This window comes from Microcebus murinus, chromosome 7, assembly GCF_040939455.1.
Source record: "Microcebus murinus isolate Inina chromosome 7, M.murinus_Inina_mat1.0, whole genome shotgun sequence".
NCBI classification, from domain to species: Eukaryota; Metazoa; Chordata; class Mammalia; order Primates; family Cheirogaleidae; genus Microcebus; species Microcebus murinus.
The window spans coordinates 55607236-55628485 of NC_134110.1; the positions used below are offsets into that span (position 1 = coordinate 55607236).

The 21250-nt window shown below is 40.7% G+C and overlaps 1 protein-coding gene across 1 annotated transcript in view; it reads left to right on the top strand.

Moving 5' to 3' along the window:
* Positions 1-4024: 4024 nt before the first annotated feature.
* RSPO2 (R-spondin 2) overlaps positions 4025-21250 on the top strand; it is a 147242-nt gene continuing 130016 nt past the window's right edge. Inside the window, exons 1-2 of the mRNA XM_012786320.3 lie at positions 4025-4113; positions 4494-4755. Of these exons, the coding sequence (XP_012641774.1) occupies positions 4662-4755 (94 nt within the window). The 5' untranslated portion in view covers positions 4025-4113; positions 4494-4661. The remainder of the gene's footprint in view (positions 4114-4493; positions 4756-21250) is intronic.

The window sequence follows — 21250 nt, forward strand, 5'->3', positions numbered from 1 at the left end:
AGTGTTGTCTTGCAAGAGGATTGGCCTCTCTCTATTGACCAATCTCGGCTGCTTAGTTGCAAGCATCCTCATCATGTCATCCAATTGGTTGCAGTAGACATCTATTGTAATCAATTGACCAGTTTTCATTAAGCTGTTGTGGATAATACCAGCACTGTACCACCAGACACCATTAGTTTTTTTTGTTTTTTTTTTTATAAATATTCAGTTTTGGACTGTTTTGGCACTTCATCTTTATCCAACCATTGTGCCAAATGCCTATGATTGTTAAAAAGAATCCATTTTTCATCATATGTAACAATACGATATAGAAATGGTTCTCCTTTATGTCATGATAGCAAAGAAAGGCAAGCTTTGAGACATTATCTCTTCTGACACTCATTTAATTCTTGCAGTATTCATCTATTGAGCTTCTTCACCTTGCCATTTGTTGTAAATGGTCCAATGCTGTTGAAATAGTAATGTCAAATCTTGCTGCTAATTTATGTGTAGGTTGAGACAGATTCCCTTCCACTACAGCTTTCAGGTCATCATTATCCACCTTGGTCTCAGGTGGCCCACATAGCTCATTTTCAAGATTAAAATCACTGGAACTTACTGTGCGTTCATTAGCCACATCCTTCCCAAACACTTCATTGATATTTTGAGTTGTGCTGTATTGGTTCCATGGGAACTCATATTCAAAAAAAAAAAAAAAAACAAAAAAAAAAAACAAAAAGCACTGAATTTTTTACTTATCCAGGGTTCCACAAAAATTGCTTTAAAAAAAAGGTGAAAGATAATCACAAGCCAAAATGTGCATTTGAAAGACTGAGGATGTTAACTGGATAAACCTTATCCAGTTACTTGCTTTATAAGCACAAAATATCTTAGAAGTATACTCAAGACCTGGAAAGTTATACAAGAATAACTGATTGTCTCTAAGAAGGGGAACTGGCTGCCTTGGGGAGAGAGATGGAAGAGCCTTTTCCCTGTATATCCTTTTGCAAGGATTGAATTTAGAGCTAAATGACTGAACTGAAAGTTAAAAAAGTAAAATATAAATTTTGCTTCCCAGCTACATAACATCATCCTCCCCCCAGACCTTCCCTATCACCAATGAGTGGTATGGGGTCAACCTCCTCAGCATGCTCCTCTGTAGACAGACACCAAGCACAAATCTATTTGCAAAGCCAGTTTACTGAAACTACTATATAAACTCAGTTTGCAGAAAATGTCCATTGAGTCTTCAAGATGGAAAAACTGTAAGCTGTGACCCTCAACACCATATTTAGAGTTTAGAAATGAAAGGAAGCAGAGATATGGGATTAAAGTTAATCATAGTTTAGGATCCGCTAGCGTTGTATTTTTTAGTAGCAAGAACATTCCTGGGATCCTGAAATCAGGAGAAATATTCAGTGAATGTAGAAAAAAATGTCTGCATTATCAACAAATCATCCCCAAAGCAATTAAGCGTGAGAACTAAGTGTGACAGAGTTTTGAGGTTCAGTGGTGTCCTCTAAAAGGCAGAGCAGATAGGAGGGAACACATGAAGAAAGAATTAGGAATCTCCTTTCCTCACAGAGCCTATTTTTGACTTACTAAACACATTAACCAATTTTCCACAGAAGTGGTGCTTTTAAAATTCTTTTTCAGGAACTGAAACTTGGGGTTCACTAAACTGAAAAGCAAGTCTGGTTAAAAAAATGCCAAGTGTGCAACCCAAAGGAGTAAAATTCTGGAAAGTTATCTTTGAAGGGATAAGGTTGAAAGTGGTCTGTAAATTTAGCTAAGGATGACAGTGGCTAACTATTCTTTCTACATGGAAAATCCATGACTGATGAGTTTGTCCTCACACGGGTTATACTCTACAACAAACTTCCCAATAAAATAGAAAATTGATTGTAAACCAGAACATGATAGAGGTGAAAGAGACCTTGGTCTAATTTTCAGAACATATTGCTAAATAAACTGAGATCCAGAAAATTGCCCAATGCGACCCAAGTGATTAATGGTAAAGCTAGATCTGCTTGGTCTTGTGTTTATTTTTGCCTTTAAATATTTTAAAGGACACTGATAACCATTGATCTTGAATAGATCTCAAAGCTATACGGGAAGGCAGGGGGCTTATTTAGATAAGTTTTTTTCCCCCATGGATTTAACTCCTTCATAAGTGCAATACATTTGTTGTGTGCAGCTTATATTTGAGAGACATTAGTATTTATGATGCTGGAGAGATGTTTGGCATCATATCAAGATGCTTAAAGAATATCAAGTTATTATGCCAAATACTGGGCCACTCCCTAGGCTGAAATGTTTCCAATTGCTTCCAAATTCTGTGCTTCCAAATTGATCCTTAAAAATCAAGAATGTAGAAAGCTGAGAAACAGATCCACGGTTTCTGCAATGCGGTTTGTCAACTCTATTTGTGCCCTGTGGGCCAGTCTCGGGGCTGGATTTTCTTATATATGAAATGGGGACAGCGACCTCAAGTCAGATTTACTTGAGCATTCTGAGGCATGCATAAAAGGAATAACACTGAAATTCTTGGCACGTAAGTATTGGTATGTAATACTGACATCTGTCAAATAGTTATGGATAGGCAATATGGAATGGTTAATAGACATGGCTATGTTAATATTCTTATTGTTTCTATATGATCGTCTTAAGTTGCCAAATTTCTGAACATTTTCTGAAACTGAAAATAGAAATAGAAAAGGGAATTTAAATACTAGGAAATGCTTTCATAATAACATGGTACCTGTGAGGATGTCTACAGTCATCCAAACTGCCGTGGTTAGAGCATACATTTTTCTCTTTTACCTAAGAGTAAATACATTGTTTCCCACAGTTCCAAATGCAGGACATAAGATTGGACCAGAATGAAGTCAGGTAGCCCCATGTGTATTCAGTGTAACACTTTGTTAAACGGAGTATTTGTCGAAACCCAAGGCACCTAAAATTTTTAACTCAGAAGACCTTGTAACTGGGAAAAGGAGGGAGGAGTTACTTTATCGGAAAGTGAACTTTCCTTTAAAGAATCACGTTCCTAATTTCTTGAGTCCTGCAAGCAAGGGGTCGCGCAGGTTTTTGCAAGTTTTCCTGGAGGAGAAACAAAGTCAAGAAATAACAGTCCTAGAGGGAGGATAAGCAAAAGCTGTTGGAAATACTCATCCCCTCAAACTGATGGTGCGTTTTAATTTCAGCTGCGATAATGTCTCTTCCTGTAAAACAAAGCCAAGATGTAAATTAAAAGTGGCAGAGGTGTGGCGTATTGCTCCCGTTTAAACTGCTTGTCAGAAACAGCCGTCTCAGCTGGGGAAGGTTTAGGAAAAGGCGTCAGTCCTTCAGTCAGATCCCCCTGCAGGAAGGTTGGAGTCAAGGTTGGAATAGACCCTTGAGCTCCAGAGAGGACGCCTCCGGGTGAACTGCGGGGTTCCGGGAACTCAGCAAGGTCAGGGGGCGCCCCTGACCCCAGCTGCTCTTCAGTTTAGCCCCCCTCTCTTGGAAAGCCCGGCGGGGATCTGTCTGGAGTTAGGCTCTCTGTAGGCCGTCAACGTTCTTTAGGACCTCAGGGAAACCCAGGCGTTTCTGGCTTTAGGACCCAGGAACTCCCAGGCAGCCTAGATTTAGATGTCTTGGACTACAGCACCACCTACTTATAGAAGCATCCCGAGCCTCTGCCGGTCTGCATCTCCATCGGAAAGTGTGCTCGCCACATCCCTTCGGCCTCGCAGTAGGGTTCCGTCTCCTACAGTTTGGAAACGGGAGAAACCTTAGCTGTGGAGGGAACGTGCAGAGAGCTCGAGAAGCGGCACAATTGCACAGGGCGCGGAGAGTGCGAGCGGGCGCACCCCTCGCCCGGGGATCGCGCTCGCTGGCGCGGACGGAGCATCCCAGTGGCTGCAGACGCGCTCGCTCCTCCGCGCCCTGCCTGCCGCCGCCGGCCCGAAGGACCCTCAGCGCACGCCGACTCCGCGGCGGCCGCCGGAATCCCAGAGCTAGCAGGAGCTCCCGGCGGGTCTCCACAAACTTTCCCCCAGCCCACGTGCTAACCAAGCGGCTCGCTTCCCGAGCCCGCGATGGAGCGCCGCACCTAGGCACGCCTCGCCGCCCGCGATCTACGTGCGCACGGTAGGCGACCCACACCGCGACAAGCCGCGGCGCTCGGGCACCCCACCGTGGGGACCCAAGGGTCAAGAGCGCTCTTTTAACCCCGCGCTCTCTGCGCCTTTGGAACTCTTTCCTTTCCCCGAGCGCCCACACGACGTCCAGCCCCCGGGTGGGAGCCTAGAGCGCGGCAGCGGTTGCTAATTCACTGATTGTAATCACCTTCCCCTCCAAGTCGTCCGCAGCTGCGCGCTCTGGATTAAGCTCTTCCGCGGCTCGTGCCAGGCAGTAGCTCGCTTCCCCCTTCCCTCCTCTCTTTAAATCGGGACGCGCGAAGGAGCAGCTGCCTCTCCCGGGCTCTCTCCAATCCCCACCCACCCTGTTTCTCGCCCCTCATCTCTCAGGTTCGCGGCGGAGAGATGCTGATCGCGCTGAACTGACCGGTGCGGCCCGGGGCTAGCGGCGACTCTCCCCCCGAGTCCTCCCCAGCAGCGCGGCCGGCGCCGGCTCCTTGGATGAGCCCTCCAGTTCCCCGACTTTGAGAGGCGCCTCTCGCCCGCCCGACCGTCCAGATGCAGTTTCGCCTTTTCTCCTTTGCCCTCATCATTCTGAACTGTATGGATTACAGCCACTGCCAAGGCAACCGATGGAGACGCAGTAAGCGAGGTGGGTCACTCTCTGCGGAAGGTGCGTGGGGTCCGGGGGCGGGTGGGCTGTCGCGGTGCTCACTCGCGCCCTGGCTCCGGTGCTCAGGTGGGCAGGACATGCTCTCCACCCCAGCTCTCGAGGGCCACCGCTCCTTACTGTTAGGGCCGGGAGCTTTGCAGAATGCTCAGTCTTTTCTGTCCCCTGTCGGCGCGGGGAGCGGGAGCGGGACGCGCCCGGAGCCCTGAGAGTCGGGCGTCTGGCGGGCGCTCCCGGCTAAGTCGCGCGGTCCGCGCCCGCGCCCGCCTCCCCGCCGCCTCTCCTCGGCTCTTCTCTTTCGCTGCATTTATCTGGCATTCATTTTTCTTGTTCTCTCTCTTTATGTCCTCTTGACTATCTTCCCTAGAGGTGATATCTTTACCTTCTCCACCCACGTGCGCCCCAAATCCCGGCCTAGTATCGTGTGTGTGTGTGTGTGTGTGTGTGTGTGTGCGCGCGCGTGTGTGAGCGAGCTGTATTAAGCGAAGGTGTATTAAGTGGAGGGGGAGGATCTACCCTTCTAGGAAAAAGAGCAACATGGATCTCTTTTTCTGGAACCTGAGAGGAGACGGGAACTTTGTGAATTGAGTGTCAACTCATGCGCCGGTTTTCTGGGGTGTGCTCGCCTGCAGAGTGATGTTTTTAAAACAGGCCCCACTTTGCTTCCTCCATTTGCTTCCCTCAAAAGCGGCTATTTTGGAGAAAGCATTGTTCTCAATGAAATTCACTTGCGGCTTTTTGACTGCTCCCTCCCTCTCCATCACTTTGTGCGCAGCGGGGCAGGCGAGTGGAAGCCTCCAGAAAGGTTGCAGAGAACTGGTTTCCTGCAGATTTGGTGTGTGCGCACTTCTGCCTCTGAGTCCTGCTGAGGCTGCAGCTGATCCAACTGCACTTTAGGGGAAGGGCTTCTGGGCACAGTTGCGTCTGCTGGGGGATTTAAACATAAACCACGCGCACATTGAATTTCCGGCGCAGGGAAGGTGCGCAGCAGCCCTTTGCAGGTACTTGGTGAGAGCTGTCTTCGTCCACCAGTTAAGACTTTGGCGCAGTTAGAATTTGTTGCAAGGTTCATACATCTTGATTTCCGCCCCTGCCCCCAATAAACGTCTCACTCGACCTGTGATGTGATTTGTTTACAATTCATTTTATGTAATCTCCGGTCGGTCCTGCATCCAGATTTTGAAGAGGGCTTTTCCAGTCTTGTTTTTTTTTTTAATGGCTTTTTAGGACGTCCTTATGCTGTCCTCTCCTAGAGGTAGAGCTAGAGGTTGGCCCACCCGAGGGCCGAGCTCCAGATAACTGATGGCGTGAGACTTGCGTATTCTCCGCTCTCCGGCTGTAGCTGTGTATGTGCGTGCGGTTTGTAAGGATTCCCCCACCTCTGCCTGCCCCTCTCATTTCTGACATTTGGAAAATGCATCTTATTTTCAGAAATTATTCCAAAAAACCAAAAAACATTAGGGAGAAATTTCTTCCCAGAGAACTCGTATTGGTACTTGTCTTGAAAAAGTCTCTTTTCATCTTTTCTCCGCCTCCCTATCCCCCTCCGCCCTGCCTCCTTTTCCCACCCCATTATTTTCTTTCGAGGTATTATTCGGGAGAGCAGGCAATTTTTGATTACACTGTGGTCAGAAGTGTTTGGAGAGGCTCTTCCTCTTATAAGCAGAATTGCTGTCTATTTAGTTGAAAAAACTAAAGTGCTCAAAGTTTGCAAAATGCGGAAATATCTAAAACCCGCTGCCAAATTCTTGTTTATTGGGTGGCTTAGTAATTCAGTGATCGCTTTCTGATCCACACTGCCTGTTCCACTGTGGTCGAGTGGAGAAGAATCGAGCGTATTGTTTTAGTGGAACTTAATGCGGAGATGCTGTTGGAGAATGACGTTACAGCACTCCTGCGGCCAGAAGGGATACTGCACGCGTTTCTCCGCAGTGCCATCCCGTAGGGTTCTGCCTGTGCCTTCTTAGGCATCTGAGGCAGAACATACTTATTTCAAAGCTTGCTTTTAGCAAAATCTCTTGTAATAATTACGATCCACATCCACAAGCGGTGAAATTTAGAAACTCAACTCTAAACTCTGGAAACTTTTGCCAAGCCCAACCTTTCGATTTAATAAAATTCAAATGCTTTCAAGTACATGTAAATTGGTAAGAGCGTTAAAAAAAAAATCTATCAAAGTTTTTTTTTTTTTTTTTTCTTTTTCTTAACAGATGTCCCTTCCCAAATCCCAAGTTTCTGGCTATAAAATAACTGTGGTCCTTAAAAGTGACCACACTATCTGTGTTAACAATGGGTGTACTGTGTTTTTAATTAAAAGTGGAACTACTTAAAGGCCTGGCGAGACAGTGTAGGGTGATAGTAGCTTTTCTACTTTGCAAGGAAGCTTAAGGATCGCATTGTGAGAGTACTGAAATGAATAGAGATCTAACTCAAGTTGTGTGAATTGTCCCTCTTCACAAACTTAAGCTGGTTTTAATTGATCTCATGTTCACTGATTGATCCTGCACCAATTGTTGTGCATACCAAACAATTGGCTTTCCCCAAAAAGATTGATTTAAATTAGTTCCTTGGTGAATGCTTGACTACTAGCCAAATCATGTCAGCAGTGACAGTTGACATGCTGGAGCCTATTGTGGTACCAACATTTTTCCCTTTTCCCCTTTGTTTTGGATAGTGGCAGTTAAATATTTTCTAGGAAGAAGAGTGATTAGTACTTTAAAAAAAAGGTGTTGTAGCTTAAAAGATTATTTTTTTGGCTTTGTGCTACCACGTAGGCGGCAGTGGTACCAGGACTGGTTAGGCTTACCCCTGGGACCTGACTCTTTCTTTTACTTTTTTTTTCCCCCTCATATTCCATCTGCAAATAATCAAACCTTCACTGTGGAGCATTCTCAGAACTCCTTTGGCATTATATTTAGTCTGCTCTATGATCTCAGATGCTCCATAATATCATTTTCTTAATGAAATAAAATTCTTGGCAGAGATCAGATAATTTAGTCAGTTAAAATCAATTGCATCCAGTCTGGAATAGAGAGCAAATATATCATTTAACTCTATATTTTATTTTGAAATATAGGCAGAGGATTGAGAAAAGAGAATGTTGACCTTCTCTGCTTTTGGACAAAACTCTTGGCATGGGGGAGACCATCATAAACACCACTACTGTCACCTACCAGTTTTTCTTCCCCTTATTTTGAAAACAAAACCATAACATAAAAATGCATTTGATAATCACTAATGGGGACCGGCTGCAATAAGTTTTTCAATTAGGCACAAAGACAATACAGCCCTGAGAACGAAAATATCTTTTTAGAGGGGAAGACACCTGCCAACATTTTGAAAAGCTGATTGACAGCTCATGTTTTGTCTGTATGTAACGGTATTAAGGTTTGCTGGTCCCCCGATCCTGCTTCAGAATATAGTCCTTATTAGCTACTGTTAACCCCTACTGTTATGTCTCTCAAGATCTCTTGTGATTTATTTATATGGCAAATGAGTTGATTACTTTTGTTTTTTGGAATGGTTGTAAGCCCCATTTCAGGCTGAATGACTGAAAAGTGGCTAGACAAATCATAACTTTATTATGGTTTCCTGGAATTTGAGCTTGGTATGTAATAACTTGTATCTCTATTCTGTTTATATGCCTAGTCATATTTTAACAAGGGATTTGTAAAAAACTTCTTGATAGAACTCTCTAAAAGCAGCAAGACTTCCAAACATATAATTGGTGTTTCTGGTGGTCCGATGGTAGGGGGCGTGCTGTGACAAGTGTTTCCTGCTATAATCTTTTCTATACTGAAGCCCTGGCTTCTCCTTCCTCCATAATATCTCATTTTCACAAAATTAGATTTGGCTTCTTCCATGAACATGAAGTGTTGATCACAAGTAGTGTGGTGTGTTTCTGGTAACTGAGGTTGGAAGAAACATAAACATTTTCTCTTAAGCCTTATAGAGCTAAATTAGTGTTTGCATTTAAAAAAAATTTAATGAAGAGATTTGGAGATTTTTTTTTTTTACAAGCACTTTTAAGTAATTCTTGTGATATTTAAAAATACAAAATGGCACATGGAACATATTAACCTACACTTAAATGAAAATGTTACAAAATACATTTTGTATGCTTGCTTCCTTTAAGTTCCAAAGTATTTCAGAAAAGCTGATGTGATGTTTAACTTTGCAACATAAACATGTTCTTTATTTTCTTTTTCTTTAATTGGCTGCTTTTTTCCTAGCATAATTGTACAAACTTTTCTGGTCAGTGTCTTACCAGTGCAGGAAGGTCAGAAAGTTGCTGTGCCCAAATCAACATTGTATTTTGCCACTGAAATTTGGAAGTGATTCAGAATAAGTGACATTCCCTTAAGTCACTTAGGCTTTCTTTATCTGCTTTTAAAATGCAACTTGGATAGAATCCGGTATTTGCAGAAACCACAGGTTGGAAATGACACTTCTAATTCCTTAATGTAAAACCACTTCTTGATTTATTTAGAGACCAACTGGCCAGTTTATGGATTATCCAGGGTACTTCTGCCTCTTTCCTTCCAACGGGACTGCCTTTAAACCATTTTTTTTTTCTTCCCTGGAAAAAAGTCCTCTTACCCATCCCAAATCCAGGAAATAGATGACAGACAGATCTTTTGATACAATGCTTGATAACTACCCTTCTTAAAGGAGGTGGTAAGCTTTGGGATGACAATAGTTTAAAATTTTCTGTATTTTTCAGGATGACATGAGGTTTATTTTTTTCCCCATTAACGGCAGCAATCAAGGGTTGATCACTAGATGAAGACAGTGTAGCATGTCTGTATTTGTAAATTTTCCTATTTTCAGCTGGAATAAATAGGGAAGGTACTAACACTAAAGTGCATATATAACGTATAATAGGTAAGATATATACACACACATGTATGTGTGTGCATGTAGAGAGTATGGCAAGAGGATAGATAGTACGATTATGGAGGATTGGATATTCAGGATGAAAAACTATTTTCACTCATTTTTTCTGGTCTCTCCCTTTTAATCATTTTCTTTGGATGAAAAGATGGGGGAGGGGGAAAACAATGAATAAGGATAGCATTTTTTTACTCTTTTCAAGGCTCGCCTTCTACTTGTTGTTCTCTCGTCTAGGACCTTTTTTCTATCAGCTACCTTTATTCAAGCATGCTGCTATTCCTCTAATCCTCAAATTCTTAATTTCCTCCCACCTCATATTGCTTTCTGGTCTCTTCCCCTTTTATTCACTTCTACTCTTCCCTTATCTTGCATTTGAAAATCCCGTGTCATTCACTCTTCAACATATAACAGTCTGGCTTCTACCTCCACCCTTTTATTAAAAGGATTTTCTTTTCTTTAAAAGTTTTTTCTTTTTAAATTAGGCTTTAGTTTTTCAGATTCATAACAAAAATCGAGCTGAAGGTGCAGAGATTTCTGAAAGGGGTTTCTTAATGGTCATCCATGTTCCACACTCGCCTCACTGCCAACTCATCGCAGTTCCCCATTACTCGTTCTTCTGCACGTGTCCAGAGAAAGTCCCTTCCTTTGGCTACTGCACTGCACTTGAGTTTCGCCTCCTACTTTCTGCCCATTCTGATTTTTCTCATTCAGCATGGGCGTAGACTAGTATTTCTTCACCTTTATTCTTTTCCTTGGGGGATTTTACCCATCCCTGTTTCTTCAGCCATTATTTGCACACACAGTCCATCAACTCTAGCCTCAACTTTTTTTTCTTGAGCTTCAGATCATATTACACTCTGATTTCCCAGCTACTGCTATATGGACAAATATTTCATGTACATTCAACTTGACAATTTATCTCCTATGCCCTCTCCCAAATGTGTTCCTCTGGCTTGTGTTCCTTATTTCTAGTCACAGAGTTTCTATGTGCCAAGGTTGGAAACCTCACTATCCACTTTGACTTTTCTGTTGCCTGTTGTATCAGGTCATTATTGCCCAGGCCATACCAGGTTAGGGAGTTTATTTTATATCCATCCCGTCCTTTCCATTTCCAAAGGTATTTCCTAACTCAGGCCCTCATAGATGACTCATCCTCCAGCATCTACTTCTTGCTCACTCCATCCTTTAGGATGTTGCCACATCTAATTTTTCTCCACCATGGATATCACGTTACTTTCCTGCTGACAAACCCCACACCTCCCAGGCCTCCATGTTGACTGCAGAATAAATGCCAGCCTCTTTCAGGTGGCAGTCAGGGGCCCCACCATCTGACCGAAGCCTGTTTCCAACCTTCCACCACCCTGAAAGCAGTATATGCTTAAGCTATCCCAGATTACTTTTTTTTTTTTTTTCAGGCTTATGGCAGGTTTCCATGCTTTTGTGCTGTTGAGCACATGGTGGTGCCCAGCTTCTAAAAGGCTGCTGCCTCTCTGAAGCCTTCCTGGAATTTTGTGCCTGCCTTTCTAAAGCCAAAGGCAATCATTCCCTGATATTTTCTAAGCCTTTTGCACTACTCCTAAAGGACATTTATTTCTCCCTTTACTCTGGTTATTTTTTCAGTTGTTTCATCATATTCTTACCTTTCTGTTGGATGGAATTATGACATCTTCATCTTTGTATCCCTCAAACTATGCTTCCTCCACAAGTTGTAGTGTAACACAAAGTCATTGCATATGAGAGTTTGTTTGCTCTTACAATTATTTTGGTGTCTTAATGAGTTTTTTTTTTAATTTGAAGTTCTTTACACCTAGTTGAAATTTGAACGAATGACTAAAAGCATCCCCACCCAGTACTCACTCTGAAGTTTCTTCTGATAATTTCAGAGTATACTAGTGACTGTTTGTGTGTATCCATATACTTGTTATTTGAATGATTGAATATCCCAAGTGGCAGGTGATTTTTTGGGGTAGGGTGAACCTTAGGGACCTGAGTTCGGAAATATCTTTAGGTGAATTTTGGGTAGGGGAGGGGGGGTAACCTATATTTTTTAAAAACACTTCTAGAGAAAGGGGAAATAAGGACTTCTCATTCCCAAATATGTTGCCCATATGAAAAATTCTAGAGGAAAAGAAAAGGTGATTTTTACTTTCTAAAAATATGTTCATATTAATAAGATAGTACAAGAAAAAATCTGACTTATACTTACAATGTTAGTATAATATAGCTATGTGAACATATCCACGAGAGACTCAAGTTTTTGTGCGTGCGTGTGCGTGTGTGTGTGTGTGTGTTTTAGAACAAGTTCTGTAGGTATGAAGAGACCACATCGTTCGTTCTTTCTGCGTAGCGCTTTCTAGGAGAACACTGACATTTCACTGCCCTTTGAAGGAGGCGGGGCCTGTTTGACTTACAAGGAAGGTGAGCTGCTATGGAAATGATGTGTGGTTTTAAAAAGTAACAGTTAAGTGGATGAGAGCTAGAATCCAACTCTCCTGAATTCACTGGCTTTTCCTGTACGCAGTAGGTTTTCAACATAAACGATCTAACAAACAACAAAAAAAAGAAATTACCTTTGAACCCATTCAAAAGTCTCAGAGCAGAGACTTTTATTGAGTCCTGGAACTCCTACAACTTTTAATGCTAATAAAGTAACTGATACTAAGTAACTGGAGGCTGAGGGGGTGTGGTAATTGAGGGGTAGACCATAAGTGTGTTGTAGTAAAAATTGACATACTTGCCTTGCTAAAGTTTTTTGGTTATTCTTGTATTTGAGTTATAGAAATCTTATTTTTGATACTGCAGTAGCCAGAACAAATGTGTGTACGCACTTGTACTTGTGTTCATATCTATAGATGTGTTTGTAGGTATGTCTATATATGCACTTTATGTTTACACATATCTCATGATGTCAGAATAACCAATAAAGGTTAGAGCAAAGCTATTAAATATTCTTATTTTTACTCTAAGGAGAAACTAATTATAGATAAGCCTTTCCCCTTATCTAGTTGTTTGGGGAAAACCTTTATATTTTACTTAAAACATCTTTAATTTTTATCTCCTGCTGACGTATAGTAAGAGAACTGGTAAAACAGAGGTTTATCCTGTTTAGCACTTTTTGGGGCAGGGTTTCTTGTAGTCCAAAGGTGGGGCTAGGGTTTTTGTAAGTCTTCTGAAATGCGGAGAAAATGTTTTTCTATTTCTTTTTGGTTTGAAGATCTAAAGCTTCCACTACAGCCTCAAAGTGGTCCAAGGTTCATCTCTTTCAATAGGCTAAGAAGCATTGGTTAAAGAATAGGAGGTAGACTTTCTTAATTACCATGATGCCAACTAGCTGCCTCACATTGATATTAGATATGTTTTCTAAAAATTTATTTTCTTTGGATTGTCTAGCCATTTGTCATGTGTGTGCTTAACAATATGTGGTCACGTTGGAAGCACCATCTCAAGATTTATTTCAGTAAATAATTACTTGGCAAGTAATCCCTACTCAAAGACGATAATTGTTAAATTCTCCTCTCCATCCCCCGAAAGAATTTATAAAAGTACAAAATAAATTCACAGCATAGGGGTTTTGTTAAAACTTCTCATATGGTCTAATTTTTATCTCATTAACAAAACAGTGAATATGTAGTTTTAGAAATAGCTGTTGTAATTTTCCAGCTGGTGACATCTAGTGCTGGCATTGATGTGACTTGAATGTATTATGCTGCCAGTTCACAGAATGGTCAGAACTGAGCTTAGCACTCTTCAGTTCTGGCCAAGTGGGCTTCTGCTAGATCCTTGCTTCTATGACAGCACATTTTACAATTTTTGTACCGTGATGGATTTAGTCTCTCACCTGTTGCTGGATACAAGTTGCCAACCAACCACCTCAGCAATTAAAACGCACAGACCGATAGAGGGCACACTTTGCATTCTTTTCCTTGTGCTTTGTTCTCTAGTTCTGTAGGATTCATGCTTGCTTTGCTTTGTCCCATTGGTTCAGGTGGCAAACCTGCTCTGTTCTCTCCTTTGATGCTGTGATCATCTTGAAGTCATCACAGAGAGAAAAAAGGAACAAATAAAAAGAGCTTTCAGTCTTACCAAGCATTTCTGGTTTGGGTCCCTAATCTCCTTTTGACAAGACCTCACCAAAAGGCAAACTTAACCAACCTCACAGTTTTAATATTGGTGAGACAGATATTAAAGCTAGAAGTTGTATTCGTTAACCTGCAAGTAGATTCCAGCTTCTACAGCCACTTTGGAAAGCATTAGGTTTTTAAAAATTTAAGTGTTTTCCATAAAGTGCATGCCTAAAAATTTAAGCAACTGGTAAAGTTTAGAGTTGCCCAGATGACTCTAAATTAATCCTTCCCAATTGTTTTCCAGATTCTTTATTCTTTCTGGAGAGACCCATTTTTTTCAAATGGTGAAAATTGGAAATTTCACCTTTTGCAAATGGTGAAAATTGATCTTATTTTGAAAATCCAAAGTTTAACTTAAAAAAGTTCTTTCTTCCTTGTATAATAAAGTCTTAGGGTTTAAAAATTCTCTGGCACCTCATGATTCACCTCACATGCTGTGTTCTAATGGCTCTTTCTTATAGTCAAAAGCAGGCTTTTTTAACTTTGAGGGATTTGTGCTATGTCATTATTGACCTGCACATTTAATCATTTTTGTCCCCAAGAGTTTGCTTTGTCCCATTGGTTCAGCTGGCAAACCTGCTCTGCTCTCTTCATGAAGTGTGGTTGAATCATAGTGGGATTAATAGCCTATGACCAAATGACATATTCTCTGCCCACTCCCCAAAATATAACCCTTTGGGTTAACTGCAGTATTTGTTGTCCTCAGCTCTTCCACTGTCACAGAAGGTCTTTGAAAATTGCCCTGAATCAGAGACCTTTCATATCTCAGTGGATGGGGAAGAATTGCTCCTGAGGCTCCTAGGTTACCGTATCTGAATAGGCATGAAATTAAGGCACAAGTGATCTTTGACTTGTCATGTCCTTTGGGTAGTTCTTGTAGGTGGAAGAATACTTCATTAAAATTAATGCTCATTTTGACACTTGCTTCTTGATGTTTTAGAGGTTTACTTTCTTTAGGGGGTGTCTATATGTTTTTTTTTTTTTTTTTGGACAGCTCAATGAGTTGTATGGTGTCTATATGTTTAAGGGTCAGATTTATAGGGAATTTCGAGGGACTCATGTATTAGTTCTGGGCTTTTCTAAGTAGATATGAGGAAACAATAAGTACAGCTATGAGTTGAGTAAATGGAATGAGTAAATTGGTTTAAACATTTTTATTTATCCAAGGATCTTTGATATCTAGCTACTTTAAGAAAAATCAAAGTTGTCCTACCCATAGCATTCCTTCCACCAATGAAAGATATCTTGTGGCCACCCTCCTTCCTGCTTTCTCTAGTAGAGAAAGCTTGTTAGGGTCAGGAGACTAAGTATTTTGAAAACCACTGGTGTCTGATAAGTGGACAGCTGTGGTTCCCAGAAGTACCATTAGTGGGTTGAGGTTAGTTTGTGTGGAGTTAGAGAAGCCATTTGCACCACTCCTGGTGGTCAATACGTCATGGCAGTGGCTGATGCAATTCTTGACGGAATCCTGTCAATTATGAAAGTTCTTCTTTGTCCCCTATTTTAAATGTTATCCTGAAAATTGATGTAGAGCTTCAAAACTAACTCTTGAAGAATGATTGTACAAAATCATGAGTTTAGTGTAACTTAACTGTTCCCTATGCAGAAGGAAAGATAATTAGTTCTTTTGCAGCTTGAATCACTTTGATTTGAAAGTGATTCAAGTGAATAATAACCATTCTTAAGGCCTTGGCAAGCTTCTCCACATCCAGCAGTCATCTTTTAGTTGAATTGAGAGAGAAAGGTTTGAAGAAATGGTAGAGCCTTGACTTAGGGAAAAGAAGAAAGAGCAAGAACAAGATCACTTCTTCAGACACTTGAGGCCTGTTATGTGGAGAAAGGATGTGAGTTATTCCACCTTTTGGAGTTAAGGCAAAATGAAGATATTTCATAAAGATTGAGGTTTATATTTAGAACACTGTTCACTAATGGAAGAGACCCTTCTTTGGAATCTTTGACTTTGAAAATTGCTGTTTTCTAATAGCAGAGAGCATCTCTTGAGTGTGTTGTAAATCAGGTGGCTGCATTGACTGTAGAGGACTCTAAGCACCATTTGCACTGTAAGAGCCATTATGTGAACATCTGTAATGCATGTGGTGTCTAATAGGTACTTTAATAAAAATTCTTGTTGACAGCTATTTGAACTCAAATTACAAGACGTTTGCCTTCCTAAACAGAGGACACTAAACAAAATGGCTACTTTAGATTCTGCATCATCATTCTAAACTTTGGTGATAATACTATTAAATTTGGGCATGTATCTCAGTTCTCACATGATGTCAATTTGTGGAATGTTTCATTATGAGAAACTCGGAGATTTCAATACAACTTTAACCAAATGGATTATGCCACACAGACAATTTGCTTTCTTTAATGGGTTACTAGACTGGAAGATAAAGAAGTATTTGACAAAAACTTAATATCTTGAATGTTTGAAAGCATAAGAGGCTTAAACATCTTTTTGTACAAGGTAGAGAAATGGATGTATATCATTGATATTGTTTACTTGAATTATATTTGGCAGAGGGTGGCAAATAATGGATTGATGCTCACTCTGAGAGAATCGTCAGGTATAGTAAAAGACCCTGTCTTCAGCCTTGTTTGGAACAATATTTTCTTAATGATTTGGCTGAAAACAGATGGTATGCCAACCACACTTTTGCACAACATGAAATTGAACAGGACGTTTAAAATGTTGGCTAACTGGTTAAGAAAGATCTCAATGCTTGGGAACGACAGAATGAATTTACAAACGAAATCTTAACCAGAAAAATGTAGAGTTTACTCTTTAAGATCAAAGAACCAACTATGGAAGAATAGGATCTTGGAGACAGGGAGTTTTCATTGATTTCTTTCTTCTTTGACTCATTCTAAGGTTATGATGTGATGTAGTTGCAAAAAGAATTGGCTGCATTAAGAGAAATATTTACCTAGATTGAAGAACAAAGCCCCTGGAGGGCCCCAGCCCACACTCATTTATGTTCCATTCTAGATGTCTTATGTTCAGAAGTGTATTGGCACCACATGTTGTGATAATGCATTAGTTTCCTAGGGCCACTGTAACGAAGTGTCGCAAACTGGATGGCTGAAAACAACAGAAATTTATTACAGTTCTGGAGGCTAGAAGTCCAAAATCAAGATGTCAGCAAGTTCATGCTCCCAAGACTCTAGAGGAGAAGGCTTCTTGTCTCTTACAGCTTCTAGTAGCCTCAGGTGTTCCATGACTCGTGGCAGCGTAACCATAGTCTCTGTCTCCATCTTCACATGGCTGTCTTCTCTGGTTTTATTTCTAAGAACACCAGTTGTATTAGGTTAGGGCCCACCTTAATAACCTAATGGTAACTTGGTTACATCTGCAAAAATCCTATTTCCAAATAAGGTCACGTTCACAGGTATTAGGTTATTAGGACTTTAACACATCTTTCTGGAGTACACAATGCAACTCATAAAAATACTGTTTTCTTCAGACCCTGTAGTCCTTTAAATCTTCATTTTATTTTTACAGTGACCCTGTGAAATAAATATTGTTATAATATCATAATTATTATTAGTAGTAAAGCAATAATGGCAGTAGAAGTAGAATGATTAATAGAGGTAGGACCACTACGCATAGCTACACAGACTGTGTACTGCGCATAAAGGAAGAATGATATTAATTGCACTTCCCTGGACTTGTGCACATGGTGGCCCTGGGAGTGAGGATGCTTTAGACATAGTTTATAAGTGTATAGTATTTGGAATATAGAAAAGGACTATAGGAGTATAGGAGAAAGGAGTATAGGGAAGGAACTCAAGTTCCTTTCCATTTCTGAAGTTCTATGAAACTACGTGAATTCAGAGTCACCTGAACATGTTTGTTTCTTCTTCAAATAAATATATATTGCATATTGGCTTCTTGCTATTCATCTCTTTAAGCTGAAACCAAACATTTAGTTTGGCTGTTTTCTATTGAATCAGCTACAAATCATTTCTATTAACTGTCCTCTAAGAGCTGTTAGCACCCTTTTTGGCGCATTACTGCAATCTCAATATTGTCTACTATACCTGGCTTCCAGTGTTAGAGGTGTCTTAAACTAGTCCCCTGATTTTAAGTGATCTCAAATATTAGCCTTGCCAAGGGGCTTGGTCTGCTCATACTTGTGTACTATGTATACAGTGCTAGTAAGAACATTTCTTTTAAAGATATTGTGAAATTTTTTAAACATACAAAAAAGTAGAGTAACATAATGATTTCCTATATACCCATTACCCAGATCGAACAGCTATTGAGATTTTTGCCACACTCACTTTATCCATTCTTTATTTTGTTTTACTTCTCATTGGTTGAAATGTAAAGAAAATCCCAGACATTATGACATCTCACCCTACTTTCTTTCTTTTTTTTTTTTAAGAGATAAGGTCTTATTCTGTCTCAAGAGCTGTTACGATCACAGCTCATTGTAACCTTGGAATCCTTGCCTCAAGTGATCCTTCTGCCTCAGCCTCCTGAGTAGCTAGGGACTTCAGGCATGTGCTACCATGCCCACCTAACTTTTTTTTTTTTTTTGGTAGAGGCAGGGTCTCAGACTCTTAGCCTCAAGCAATTCTCCTACCTTGGCCTCCCCAAACGCTGGGATTATAGGCATAAGCCATTGTACCTGCCTCCTGCATATTTCTTTTCTTTTTTTTTTTTTTTTTGAGACAGAGTCTTGCTTTGTTGCCCAGGCTAGAGTGAGTGCCATGGCATCAGCCTAGCTCACAGCAACCTCAAACTCCTGGGCTTAAGCAATCCTCCTGCCTCATCCTCCCGAGTAGCTGGGACTACAGGCATGCGCCACCATGTCCAGCTAATTTTTTTTCTATATATATTAGTTGGCCAATTAATTTGTTTCTATTTTTATAGTAGAGACGGGGTCTCACTCTTGCTCAGGGTAATTTTGAACTCCTGACCTTGAGCAATCCACCCGCCTCGGCCTCCCAGAGTGCTAGGATTACAGGCGTGAGCCACCACGCCCGGCCTTTCCTGCATATTTCTGAATGCAGTTTTTACAAATACAGGTTTTCTCACCAAACCACAATGTCATTAACATACCTAACAAAATTAGTTATTCTTTAGTAACGCTTCTTAATAATTAGTATATAATGGATTTCCCCAGTTGACTCAAATGTCTTTTTTTATAGCTGGTCTGTATGAATCAGCATTCAAATAACACCCACTCATTGCACTTGGTTGGTATGTCCCTCAAGTTCCTTTGATTCTAGAGCAATACTTCGTTCTCACCCATTTTTCCATAATATTGACTTATTGGGGGGGGGAGGAAGGCCAATTTTCTGTAGAATGTCTAACATTTTTCTATTTGCTCCCTGTTGGGGTCACTTGCTCCTTTATCTTCCATATTTTCTGTTAACTGGAAGTTCTCCTTGAAGATTTAATTACATTCAGGTTCAACTCTTCAGGCTAGAACACCTCGCAGGTGATGCTGTGTGTGTCATATTACATCACACCAGGAAGCACACAATGTCCCGTTATGCTGTTCTTAGTGATCCTAAGATGAACCATGGGGTTCATGTAGTACCAGACTGATCCCTCTATTTTAAGGTTCCCATTAGCCTTTCATCTAATGGTTTCTCCCACTGATGTCTGTCTGAATCATCAGTTTCATTAGGGGTTGCAAAATAGTGACTTTTTTTTTATTTCTTCCACATTTATTAGCTGAAATCCTCCTCTTAAAAAAAAAAACAACTTTTTTTTTCCCCCAACAGTATTTGTTACTATGAAACACAGTTCTTATAGGAAAAGCAAGCAATAAACTTAATTCTTCCCCTTTAATTGCTGATTTTTCAAAGAAAGGAGTTGATACATGTTTGCTGGGGCAGTGGGTCGACTTTACTACAAGTGAATAAAATGCTTTGATTTGTGTTGAGCCATTGCCTGTCAGAGGGAGGACGTGAAGTCTTCCAACAGTTTCCACTTACCGAAAGAGTAGTGGTAGGATGACATAAAAAAAAAACGTTTTGGCTTTTGCTAAAGGGAATGAAATGCAAACCTTCTGGCAAACCTGAATTCTATTAGACATCTTCTGATAATGTTTTCTGTTAACAGCTTTCAGAGAAGCTACTCAGTGAACATACAGCAGCTTCAGCGTGGTGTAATCTGAGGCTCATTGGGTAGAAAAACAGTACTTTGTGCTACTTAAACACCCTCTGGAAGGCTTAGAGAGGAGAGGAAGGAAAATATTTGAGGAGATCAACTGGATGTTGTAGAATACAAGGAACGTCACCTGAGAAGGATTAAAGTTTTCACAAAGCTTGACCTAAATGGCAGCTAGCCACTTACAACTGGCTCTCCTGGCCCATCAATGGCTTGTCTTTTGCTGTGCAGTCTTTAACATACACATAAAGAAAGGGCCTACAGATTACTGCCACTTAACCATAGAAGACATGTAAAGTGTGTTTTTTTTAAAATTACCATTCTTCCTGATCATTAGCTGCTGCTGTGTCTAATTACAGAAATCTTTCATTTAAAACCTTAGCTCATTGTTACTCATCAAGTTACCATTGGTATAGTTTTTATATGACCCATTGAATGATGCCTATAATATGTACACTTAATTTTACTATCTAGTGAAGTCAAATTTAATTCACACAAATGCTTATTGAAAGGACTAAAATAGCTTGTTATAAGTTTTGAACATAAGCATTATGAATATACGACATTGAATATGTGGCTCATAAAACAAACCTGTGGTTGGAGTAATACAACACTGTAAGGGTGTGTTTTTCTTACTAGTAAAGTGCTACCATGATATTTTTAAGAGAGCAAGAAGTATTGCAAACTGAAGAAACTGTTTGTTTATATGGCAAGCCAGGAAATAGAACTAGGACTGCATATAGAATGAAAAGATTCTTAAATGAAATTTTTCTCTTCAACCTGCATAGTGCTTTTTGTTTGGTTGGTTTTCTTATTTTTGAGACAGGTCTCGCTCTGTTGCCCAGGAGAGTGCAGTGGTGTCGTCTTAGTGCACTGTAACCTCAAATTCCTGGGCTTAAGCGATCCTCCTGCCTTAGCTTTTGGAAAAGCTGGGACCATAAGCACGTGCCACCATGCCTGGCGTGTGTGTGTGTGTGTGTGTGTGTGTGTGTGTGTTTATAACATTTTAGAAATGGGGACTTGCTATGTTGCTCAAGCTGGTCTCGAACTCCCGGGCTCATGTGATCCTCCTGCCTTGGCCTCCCAAAGTGCTAGGATTACAGGTGTGAGTCACCATGCCTGCCCTGCGTAAAGTTTTAAAGTAAGAAAGCAAATGAGCTATAGCCATTACTCAGGACCAATAGTTTGTCCTTTATATGCCTTCTCTCTTTTTAAATTTTTAAAATTTAGTTGTAATTTAGTTATTTTGGCAATAGACCCCCTGCATTGACATATTTAGCTGTTTTGTCTTGGAAGCAAATGGTAAAGACCATACTGTCTTTGCATAAGT